Below are 12,246 nucleotides of genomic sequence, written 5' to 3' on the forward strand. Positions count from 1 at the left end.
AAATTGCAACACCCACCATTTTATTCTCTAGGGCCTCCGTTTAAAAAATATATAATGTTTGGGGGTTCTAAGTAATTTTCTAGCTTTTTTCCCATCTATGTTTATGAATGGTATTGGTAGGTCTTCTGCATAGATTGCGTTTTCAGACTTGCAGAACTAATAGATACCTGAACACCCCAGCCCATTTTTTCAGTAGAGTTTCATTATACTTGTCTCTGACTTCATATAAAAGATCAAACAGCCGATTTACAGGAAATCCATATCCCTGAAAAAGAGAAAGACATTTCTGAGTACAAAGTCAACATGTGCAAATTAAGAGAAACTAACCACAGTCATACCGCTACGCCTTACACATGGTTTCACCTTAATTTGCTTTGGGACTCAGAAGCAATCGAAACACCAATCATTCTAATTAATTAGAGGGGAAAAAAGTGATAAGAGTAGAAGGAGACCAGTAACACACCACAGGAAAATAGAGGCTCCACAACACACTTTGTATTTTATAAATATATACAGTTGTACTCAAAAAGTTTGCATACCCTGGCCGAAATTGAGACATTTATATTAAAAATATGACTGATCATGCCAAAAAACTGTCTTTTATTCAAGGATAGTGATCACTCAAAGCCATTTATTATCACATCGTTTTTTGGATCCTTTTTAAATCATAACAACAGAAATCACCCAAATGGCCCTGATAAAAAGTTTACATACCCTGGAATGTTTGGCCTTGGTACAGACACAGAAGGTGGCACACACAGGATAAAATGGGAATTAAAGGTTCATTTCTCACATTTGTGGCTTTTTAACCGGTTCCCGACCAGCGCACGCCGATGTACGTTGGCAGAATGGCACCGGCAGGCATATTGGCGTACAGGTACGTCCAATCTCTAATGCCGCCCTGCCATCGCAAGCGTGCCGCCGGCGGCACGCTCGCGTGCTGGTCGGGAACCCCGTGAGTCCGGTCGCGGGTCTCGCGGACTCGATCGCCGTGGGCATACCCACGATCGTCTCACGGGGTGGCTGAATAGAGAGATGCCGTTGTAAACAGCATCTCACCATTCTGCCTAGCAACTAGTGACGCTGATCTCTGCTCCATGTGATTGGAGCAGAAATCAGTGTTCACTAAATGAAAGCCCAGCCCCCAACAGTTAGTAACACACCCCTAGGAACACTTAACCCCTACACTGCCACCCACTGGTTAACCCCTTCACTGCCAGTGTCATTTACACAGGAATCACTGCATTTATATAGCAGTGATTGCTGTATAAATGACAATGGTCCCAAAAATGTGTCAAAAATGTCCGATGTGTCCGCCATAATGTCGCAGTCACAATAAAAATCGCTGATCGCCGCCATTACTAGTAAAAAAAAAAAATTATTAATAAAAATGCCATAAAACTATCCCCTATTTTGTAAACGCTATTATTCGCAAAAAGTGGTCTGGTCTTTGACCAGCAAAATGGTCCGGGGCTGAAGTGGTTAAATCACAATTAGCGTATGTGTATAAATAATCAATGAATTGACTATCACTCTCACATGGATGCGCTAAGCAGGCTAGGCACTGAGCCATGAGAAGGTATAAAAGAACAGTAAAAAGACCTGCGTAACAAGGTAATGAAACTTGACAAAGATGGAAAAGGATATGAAAAGATATCCAAAGCCTTGACTATGCCAGTCAGTACTGTTTAATCACTTATTAAGAAGTGGAAATTTAGGGGCTCTTTTGATACCAAGCCAAGGTCAGGTAGACCAAGAAAGATTGCAGCCACAACTGGTGGAAGAATTGCTCAGGATACAAAGAAAAACCCTCACAGGTAACCGCAGGAGAAATACAGGCTGCTCTCCAAAAAGACGGTGTGGTTGTTTTAGTATTGTGCCCAATTCCACAATACTTGAAAAAAAAGAGCTGCATGGTTGAGCTGCCAGAAGGAAGCCTTTCCTGCGCCAATGCCACAAAAAAGCCAATGAGGCATTGTCAAGGTGTTGTTAGGCATATTGTAACCAGGCTTTTTTGTGGAACTTGTACAGTAAAGGCTTCTTTCTGGAAACTTGACCATGCAGCTCTTTTTTTGTTCAAGTATCATTGTATTGTGCTCCTTAAAAACAACTATACCATCTTTTTCCAGAACAGCCTGTATTTCTCCTGAGGTTACCTGTGGGTTTTCTTTGTATCCCGAAGAGTTCCTGTGGCAGTTGTGGTGTGGAATCTTTCTTTATCTACCTGACCTTGGTATCAAGAGATCCCCAAGTTTTCCACGTCTTATTAAGTGATTTGACAGTACTGACTGGCATATTCAAGGCTTTGGATATCTTTGTATATTCTTTTCCATCTTTGTAAGGTTTAATTACCTTGTTACACAGGTCTTTTGACTGTTATTTTCTGCTCCCCATGGCTTAGTATTTAGCCTGCTTAGTGCATCCACGTGAGAGCTAACAAACTCATTGATTATTTATACACAGACACTAATTGCGATTTAAAAAGCCACAAATGTGGGAAATTTGACTAGCCATTTTAACCTGTGTGTGCCACCTTCTGTGTCTGTACCAAGGCCAAATATTCCAGGGTATGTAAACTTTTCATCAGGACCAATTGAGTGATTTCTGTTATCATAATGATTTTAAAAGGAGCCAAAAAACTATGTGATAATAAATGGCTTCAGAGGGCTTCAGATAATAAATGGCTTCAATAGCGTCTGTGCATGCTCCAGGCAGGGAAAAAGTTGGCTGGTGTAAACTTTAGCTATGCAGTCTGACCATCAGTTCCTGGTTAAAATTCTATCACACCTGCTTTTAGAACAGTAATCAAGCAACTAATCAGAACAGCTAAAATCTGCACCATCCAATGGCTAGCAGGGAGGAACATGCTTGTCCAAAGGGATGATGGGCACATGTTCTTTCACTCAGGCTTATCACTGAAGATTACTTAGGCTGAGTTCACATATGAGCACGCAGCAGCTCGCAGCAGGAGTCCGCTGTGTCCTCGTTCACCGTTTCAGGTCCGGTTTCAGCCCAAATCTTTGGGTGAATTCAGACCTGAAACGGATCAAAAGACGCATAGTGCGCCTGTCAAAATTGCACTGGAACCACTACGGAGATATGTGAACTGGCTCCATAGGGAGCCGGTCACAATCTCCTGCTGTGCAAATTTGATGCGGGGAAACCCTCATCCAATTCGCACTAGCATGAACCCAGTCCTACACTTGAGGTCTCTGCACCCAGTACACCTGAATGAGTGGCCTAAATATACAAAGAAGGACAGAAATAAACCATTGAGAAATGAAACTTGGAGCACATCTGTACGTTTTGTTTTTTTACTTTAGCTTTGTGATGTACACAGCTGCAAAGTGTATATTTTCTATACATATACAGTGCCTTGAAAAAGTATTCATACGCCTTGAAATTTTCCACATTTTGTCGTGTTACAACCAAAAACGTAAATGTATTTTGTTGGTATTTTATGTGATAGACCAACACAATGTGGCACATATTTTTTTACAATCTTCTTTGTCTAACTGTTTAAAAAAATTTATAAAATGCATAAAAATGTATACTTTCATCACAGAATTCAACATTATATTATTATATTGCATCCTCGCTATAGGATATCAACATTCCGCAATAATTTCTAGTATCCAGTTTTGTACTAATCCATCTGACTTATATTTCTTTACAATGTCCATATTCTATTCATCCCTACCATTCATCACTAACTTACTATTCCAAACATACTCTGTACAGGTACTCATACATATCCATTCATCACTATCTTACTTTCCCAAGCATACTCTGTACAGGTACTCTTAGCCCTTGTACACCGGACCGTGTTGTCGGATAATCCGACTGTGTGTGGGCTCCATAGGACTGTTTCCGTCGAAATATCCGACCGACAAAGTTTTAGAGCTGGGCTATAAAATTTTCCAACAAACTGATCTGATCGGACTTTGTCTGATCATTTGTAGAGAATTCCGATCAAAGTGCCACGCATGCTCAGATCAAATTCCTAGACCAAAGCTATTGGCTACTAGCCTGAAAGTAGTCCCGTCGTAACGAAATAACGTCATCACGTTACAAACGATCGGATTTTCTGACAACTTTGTCCGACTGTGTGTATGCAACACCAGTTTCGGACAAAATCCGACCGTGTGTACAAGGGCTTACATATCATAACCAAACAAAAGAAAGTAAAAAAAGGGGGGGGGGGGGTGTTCTGTTCCCTTTCATAGAAATTGTGTCATTTTTATCGAGGTCAGAAACCTTTCCCATTGGTACCATATTATGGACTTTTGGTTATTTTTTAGTCCCTTCCCTCCTAATCTGCTCCTCCATATGTTGTATTTCATTAATTTCACATATCCATTCCACTATTGTCGGACTAGTTATTTTTCTCCATTTTCGAGCTATTATTGTCCTGGCTGCATTTATCATATGGTGAAGAATATCAATCTTTATAGATTTCAATGATACAGGTATATTATAGACAGTATCGAGACCTTAACACTTGGTTGCATCTCATTTCCAGACACCAGTTTGTATATTTCAAATATTTTGTACCAGAATTCCTTCACCATATGACATTTGTACCAAATATGTGTCATTGTCCCTCTATCCCTGAGGCATCTGCAACATTTCTCTGCTCCAATACCACCTCATCATATTTTTATAGTTGCGTTCTTGATGTTTAACTGTTATCGATGGTTTATGTGTTAGTAAAAATGCCTTGCCCCATTCTATTAATGGGATCGGCTTCTCTAATTCACTTTCCCATTTTCTAATACTTGCTAGTTCATTAAGGGGTCCCGCAAGAAGTAAAAGTTTGTAAACTTTAGATAGTTTATGATTCGGTTTTTGTTCTTCTATTTACAATTGTATAAATTTAGTTAATGGTCTATCAATCATGGACTGCTGTGTCAGAAGTTCAATATATGTGTTTAATTGATAATACTGTAGCCATTTATTTTTGTGTTCGGCCCCATTTCAGGCAAATTTGGAAGTTGAAGTTCAATAGCCAGTGCTGCTCTTCTGCTTGATTCCGAGCATGCGTGGAACTTTGTGTGTCAGAATTGTGTACACACGATCGGAATTTCCGACAATGGATTTTGTTGTCGGAAAATCTGAGAACCAAATCTCAAATTTTGTGCGACGGAAATTCCGATGAAAAATGTCCAATGGAGTCTACACACGGCCAGAATTTCACATATTTATTTGTAAAAAATGTTGATAACCATTTATCATTTTCCTTCCACTTCACAATTTTGTGCCACTTTGTGTTGGTCTATCACATAAAATCCCAATAAAATACATTTATGTTTTTGGTTGTAACATGAGAAAATGTGGAAAATTTCAAGGGGTATGAATACTTTTTCAAGGCACTGTATATGACCGATAGTGGCATGGGGACACTACAAACTATTTTTTTTCACATAAATTGTTGTTCATTTTTTACATTTGTATTGAGACAACATGTGGATTTTATGAAAACATCATTGTTTAGAAGAATTATATAGTATACAGTTAAAGTATAAAAAAATTAAAAAATCAGAACACTTTCTTCACAGTACCATTCATTCTTATATCTCAGAGTTACAATATGAACAGCCAGAATTAAACACACTGGTTTGTTTATGATATTGGCACCTAGAGATATTCTGCAGACAGCAGACAAACTTAAGCTTATATGTGAGATAAACAAGATTTTACTGACCTGTAGGGTATCAGCGAACACCACGATCAGATTCTTCAGCTCCAAAACCAGATCAGGGTCAGTGCAGTATGACTGCAATTAAATTGAATACAAGTATTACTGATTATGGCACCTTTATGGCTTCGTACAGCAGTATACTGTGTAGCAGGGCATAGAAAGATGTTTCACTAGATTATGATAAATCTCCACAATTATTAAAGCCTAAATTCGTTAAACTTAAAAAAAAGAAATGGTTGTCTTGGAAGCAGCCTCCCTTGGTTCATGAGGCCCTTTGCCATCTTCCATACAGAGGCTTTAAGTCTCCTGACTCCCTCACCCATCCTATGAAGGCAGTGGATAGCGCTTGGCTATTGGCTAATCCAAAATGGACGGATGCTTACTGGTCCCCTGTTACTCCAATAGGGCTCAACCCCATGTTATCTGAATTTCCAAATGTGCCAGACCCCTTCATTTGGGCTGTTAGGGGTATCTAAACTCTGGAGCACATTTGCGATTAGACCACTTTAAAAAGCTTTGAACACCTGAAAGTACAGTTTTACCTTCCCAACTCTCATCTGTTAAGGTACCTGCATCTCGGCCATGCCTATTCTCAGCAGTTTGGGACATCTCCAATGACCCTGCTCTCCTCCCCTTTAGAGGAGCTATTGAGAGATCCTGATCTCACCAAACCACTCTTTAATATATATCTACAAGTCTCGCCAGCCATCCCCAAAATCTAAATAGCAACCGAAGGTGTCAGACTTGGACGATGATAACTGGGTGGAGGTTTCGGAATATCCTTTCCTGCAACGAGTATCGGCAAGGGGGTCGACTGATTCAGTTCAAAATTTTATATAGAATCCAATTTACGGCCCTGAGGATTCATAGAATTTATCCAAGTGTCTCCTCTACCTGTTGGCATTGTGGAAGTGAGTCGGCTGATTATATACATATGCTTTAGGAGTGTCCTCATCTTTGCCAATATTGGATGGCTGTAGTACATTCTATTACTCGCTTTGCCCTCTGTCCCATTACAATCTCGAGTTTGCCTATTAGGTTTGTTAGAAGCACTAGCCAATTCCAGGGTGACCAGAACCCTACTGGGCCTCCTCTTGTTCTATGCAAGAAAGGCGATTATCATGTGGAAAGTGTCAATGGCTCTATTCAAAGATAACTGGCATTTTCTAGTCAACTCTGTGATACCTTTATACAAGAAAGCGTATTTATCTTAGGGCTGTCCAAAGAAATGTAATAGTGTGCAAGATCTCTGGATTAATTCTGCTGACACTACTGACTCCTATAATTTGACGTACCCTCACCACACATCATTGCTGTCCTTTTGCTCATCGTATTTTGCTGTGTTCATTGCCCTGGTTGGGTTTCTTTCACATATTTACACTGATTAGTTTACATACCCTGAAGGGCTTTCTTCTACTTTTGCACCCACCACCCCCCGATGTACTTCTCCTTGTTAAGCTTACAAAGAGTGAGAAGCTGTTGATGTTCTTTTAGTTTTAGCCATTTATTTATGTTACTATGTACTCTTCTGGGCTGGGAATGCCCAATAGGCCACATTTTGTAACCACCTACTTTTATATACCTTAATAAATAGAAGTTATAAAAAAAAAAAAAGTAAAAGATAAATTACCACAAAGGGACATACCTACATATAATGAAAAGTGTCCCTTGTGCTGGTGGCTGCAGTCTTAGTTGAAATCTTCTATTTACCCCCCCCCCCCCCCCAATACCCCTGAAGGTGTAAGCTTCCAGTGATGCAGGAGTTAATACAGCTACTGGACCTGTCATAGGCACTTGATAAGATAGCCCATTGTGCCCGCCCCTTTCCAACTTCCTCCAATATCCTCCTGATAGAAACTGAACTATAGCTTCTGTTAATCAAATGTGCTCTATGAATGGAAAACAGGCAGATGTATCCCTTGTGCTGATCTTTTTTTTTTTTTTTCATTAACTAAACTTAAAGTATAACTAAAGGCAAATTATTATTTTTTGTTTTGGATAGAGTGCAGAGATATTAGAATGCTTTTCAGGTTTTATTACTGTCTGTGCCCCCGTTAAGGTGATTTCTCCCTCTCTATTTGTCCTGTTTAATATTATCGGTGAAAACGAAAGTAAGAGAAAATCCCAAATTTTGGGTTGTCCTTCGAAAAGTAATAGAGGGGAAATTTTCCAATCGGGACACTAGTTCTGGTGACCTGGAGGTCCCCAATGAATTCTCTTAATTTGTAGGGTTCTACTCTCACTTCCTGTTTGGCTATGAGACAGGAAGTGAAGTGAAATCTCCGAAATGGGACACGGATGATGAAAAAAAACAGGGGTTATAACCCTCCCTTACACTATCCAAAATGAAAAAAAAAAGAAAAAGTTGCCTATAGTTGTACTTGAATGAAACCCATGTCCTGCTGATTGCTTATTGCGTATACAGTTTCACAATATGAATAGAGCTTTTATAAACACGCCACCTGATGTTCTAGTGGGAAATGATCTAAAAGCTATCATTCGGATTAGAAAGGGGGAATATTATTTTCACTGTGCATGTGTTATGTGGTTAAATAAAAATACTTAGAATGATTCGGAAAGAGACAGCACTGGTGAGACTAACGGTCACAGGCAGAAATAGGAAGAGAGGAATTAAGGATCTGTTTGTACATCTCTGATCAGCATGAGCAATAGCTACACTTTAAGTGTTTGGAGGAAGTCAGAAAAATGAGACGTATGAAGAAGGATTTTCTAGTATGAATTATGCAGCATAGGCTTATCTCTCCTGTTTCAGACACCTTATTACTTGGCCCAGCTCCATCTTCTTCAAAGTGGTGTAAAAGACATTTGCATGGGGTTACAACTGAACAATGCCGACTACCGAGTTCTCTAAACTGTCCTGAAGACTGGAACTTTCACAGTAAAAAAGAAGCACTCTATGCTGTAATTCCGTCAACTCTACGTGTAATTACATACAACTCTGGGCCAAGATAAACCATACTTTGTAGTCTATCTGGATTAAACAAATGTTAGTAGAAGCTGTCAATACCTACGCAGTACTGACTTTTATGCAAACTTGTCATTAGAGGCAAAAAAGAAATGTAAAAAAATCAATGTGGCCAAATAACTGTAGACAGCATAAGGGGAAATGACATACCTTGCATTTTTCACAACCATCTCTCCAGCATGCCCCTGATGGCCCAAGCATCCTATGTAAATACTGACTTTCTGAAAGTCAGAGTATAGGCACGTTGCCTTATATCCCATATGGCAGTACCTAAATCTTTCAACAAGTCACTTAAAAGACTAGTCTTGGGAGCCTGTCAATGCTCCAAATATAAAGGCAAAATTTACAAATGAAGTTCAGGGGGCTCCAAGGCAAGATCTGACCACTCAAAACTTTTTAACAGACCAGTGAATATATACAGTATACTGTACATTTATACACACACACACAGTATATATCAGTGATACACTACATATAATATTATTCCAGTAGGCTAACTGTGAAACTAGTTTTCCAATCATCATGCAATCACCATACCTGAAGTTATGTTTGGTGTGGAATAGTACAATTAAGGCAAACCTAAAGTGATATTAAACCCTCAGTTTTTTCAGCACTTGCAGCAGCTGATTTAATCACTTACTTAGTATGCAGCTTCTTTATCTTTTAATTCTTGGCTGTGTTCCAGTTTAATCTGGTGCCAGGACCACTGCCCATGTATCCTGTTTTACGGTGACATTCTCTTGGAGCACCCTACAGTGAGGGAAACAAGTATTTGATCCTCTGCTTATTTTGTACATTTGCCCACTGACAAAGAAATTATCAGTTTAATGGTAGGTTTATTTTAACAGTGAGAGACAGAATAACAACAAAAATATCCAGAAAAACACATTCCAAAAAAGTTATACATTGATTCGCATTTTAATTTGAGAAATACGTATTTGACCCCTTCACAAAACATGACTTAGTATTTGGTGGCAAAACTTTTGTTGGCGATCAAAGAGGTCAGACGTTTCTCATAGTTGGCCACCAGGTTTGCACACCTCTCAGGAGGGATTTTGTCCCACTCCTCTTTGCAGATTCTCTCCAAGTCATTAATGTTTCAAGGCTGACATTTGGTAACTCAAACCTTCAGCTTCCTCCACATATTTTCTATGCGATTAAGGTCTGAAGCCACTGCAGGACCTTAATGTGCTTCTTCTTGAGCCGCTCATTTGTTGCCTTGGACATGTGTTTTGGGTCATTCTCATGCTGGAATACGCATCCGCAACCCATTTTTAATGCCCTGGCTGAGGGAAGGAGGTTCTCACCCAAGATTTGGCAGCACATGGCCCCATCCATTGTCCCTTTGATGCGGTGAAGTTGTCCTGTCCCCTTAGCAGAAAAACACCCCTAAAGCATAATGTTTCCACCTCCATGTTTGGCGGTGGGGATTTTGTTCTTGGGGTCATAGGCAGCGTTCCTCCTCGCCCAAACATGGAGAGTTGAGTTGAAGACATAGAGCTTGATTTTGGTGTCATCTGACCACAACACTTTCACCCAGTTCTCCTCTGAATCATTCAGATATTCATTAGCAAACTTCAGACAGGGGTGTACATGTTATTTCTTGAGCAGGGAGACCTTGCAGGCGATGCAATATTTCAATCATTCTTGGTGACTATGATCCCAGATGCCTTGAGATCATTGACAAGATTCTCCTGTGTAGTTCTCGGCTGATTCCTCACCGTTCTCATGATCACTGAAACTCCACGAGGTGAGATCTTGCATGGAGCCCCAGGGAGATTGACAGTTTTATGTTTCTTCCATTTGAAAATAATCAAACCAACTGTTGTCACCCTCTCACTAAGCTGCTTGGCGATGGTCTTGCAGACCATTCCAGCCTTGTGTAGGTCTACAATCTTGTCTCTGACATGCTTGGACAGCTCTTTGGTCTTTGCCATGGTGGAGAGATTGGAATGTGATTGAATGATTGATTACTTCTGTGGACAGGTGTCTTTTAAACAGGTAAAAAGCTGAGATTTCCCTTTAAGAGAGTGCTCCTAATCTCAGTTCATCACCTGTATAGAAGGCACCTGGGAGACAGAAATTTTGCTGATTGAGAGCGGATCAAATACTTATTTCATTCATTAAAATGCAAATCAATGTATAACTTTTTTGAAATAAATTTTTCAGTTTTTTTTTCATTGTTATTCTGTCTCTCACTGTTAAAATAAACCTACCATTAAAATTATAGACTGATCATTTCTTTGTCAGTGGGCAAACGTACAAAATCAGCAGAGGATCAAATGCTTTTTTCCCTCATTGTATTAAGCCACTCTGGCATGCAGGGACTAGAGCTGTGTCTCCTTACATTGTTCTCATGTAGTTATTGGGATAGTTATGAGACTACAGTTATTGGGAGAGTACTACATATACCTATTTCTGAGAGGTCTCAGACAAATTGAAGAAACAGGACTTTAAAGGTGGGTGGTCTCTCAAAAACATAAAGTGTTTCACCCACAAGAGACTTCCTCAGGGGAATTATGGGGGGTATTTTCTGTTAATAAAGAGAATTTATTAACAAAACATAATCCCCATAATTTCCCTGATGAAACAGGGAAAAGCATAGGAACTTTTCTCATCAGCAGTATGTAGCAGTGTTGGGACTTCTATCAGTGTCTGGTTAAAGCTGCTAGGAGGATTTTTCATTATACTCTGACCATCCTATGAGGCAGCAGAACCCATGACTGTCTGGAGGGTGCTGATTGGCCATGTGCTGATCACATGCACCCTCCCAAGAAAAAAAAAAACAACTCTCTAGCAATATACACCCAACTGAGCATGTGCAGAGTGACTCCAAAGGCCCTGTACTATCAGGAGATGGATTGGGGACAGTGAAAAAAGGAGAGGATCAGAGAAGACAGAATCTAATTGACTTTTTACACAATGTGGAGGATTAACCCCATTAGGTTCCACAGTGAGTATAACAAGCATGCTTTACTGGATATACAGACTGATTTTACTGTTGTGGGTTTAGTAACACCTTAAAGGAGAAGCAGTGTCCGGAATATATTTTTGTTTTTAGTTACATGAAATTCCACTTTAATGTACGCAACCTATTAATCACAGGAATCAGTGAGTATCTAAACATACAAGTCCCTGAAGAATGGAAGGATGTACCAGCACAAGTTATGATTAGAGAGTGATAACAAAGCTACTTCTGCTTCATTTAAAGCGTTCAATAATCAAAAAAAAGATGGATCCTGCTTCTTTAAAGGGGATGGCCAGCTGAATTTTTTTTCTTAAAAGTCAGCAGCTACAAACACTTTAGCTGCTGACTTTAAATAAGCAGACTTACCTGTCCAGGGCACCCGCGATGTCGGCCGCCCGAGACCGACCCGTCCCTCGGCTCTCGGGTCCCTGCGCCGCCATTCTATCTTGCGGCTTCACTGCCCATTTTTTACTGCGCATGCGCAAGTCGTGTAGCGCTTTGTGAATGGGGCGCGCTGTGTTCTGGGACACATAGTTCCCAGAACACACAGTGCCCCATTACCCAGAAGACAACGAGAGGAGGAGAGAAGAC

The 12,246-nt window shown here is 40.0% G+C and overlaps 1 protein-coding gene across 7 annotated transcripts in view; it reads right to left on the minus strand.

Annotated features, from left to right (window-relative positions):
* EXOC6 (exocyst complex component 6) overlaps positions 1-12,246 on the minus strand; it is a 458,527-nt gene that overhangs the window by 211,881 nt on the left and 234,400 nt on the right. For all 7 annotated transcript variants that reach the window (XM_077455211.1, XM_077455209.1, XM_077455210.1 and 4 more), the window contains exons 12-13: positions 5,705-5,776; positions 168-265 (exon numbers count right to left, since the gene is read on the minus strand). In XM_077455211.1, coding sequence (XP_077311337.1) covers positions 168-265; positions 5,705-5,776 — 170 coding nt within the window. The remainder of the gene's footprint in view (positions 1-167; positions 266-5,704; positions 5,777-12,246) is intronic.

This window comes from Lithobates pipiens, unplaced genomic scaffold (genome assembly GCF_037356315.1).
Source record: "Lithobates pipiens isolate NorthernLeopardFrog02 unplaced genomic scaffold, aLitPip1_a1.2 Scaffold_25, whole genome shotgun sequence".
In the NCBI taxonomy this organism is placed as follows: domain Eukaryota; kingdom Metazoa; phylum Chordata; class Amphibia; order Anura; family Ranidae; genus Lithobates; species Lithobates pipiens.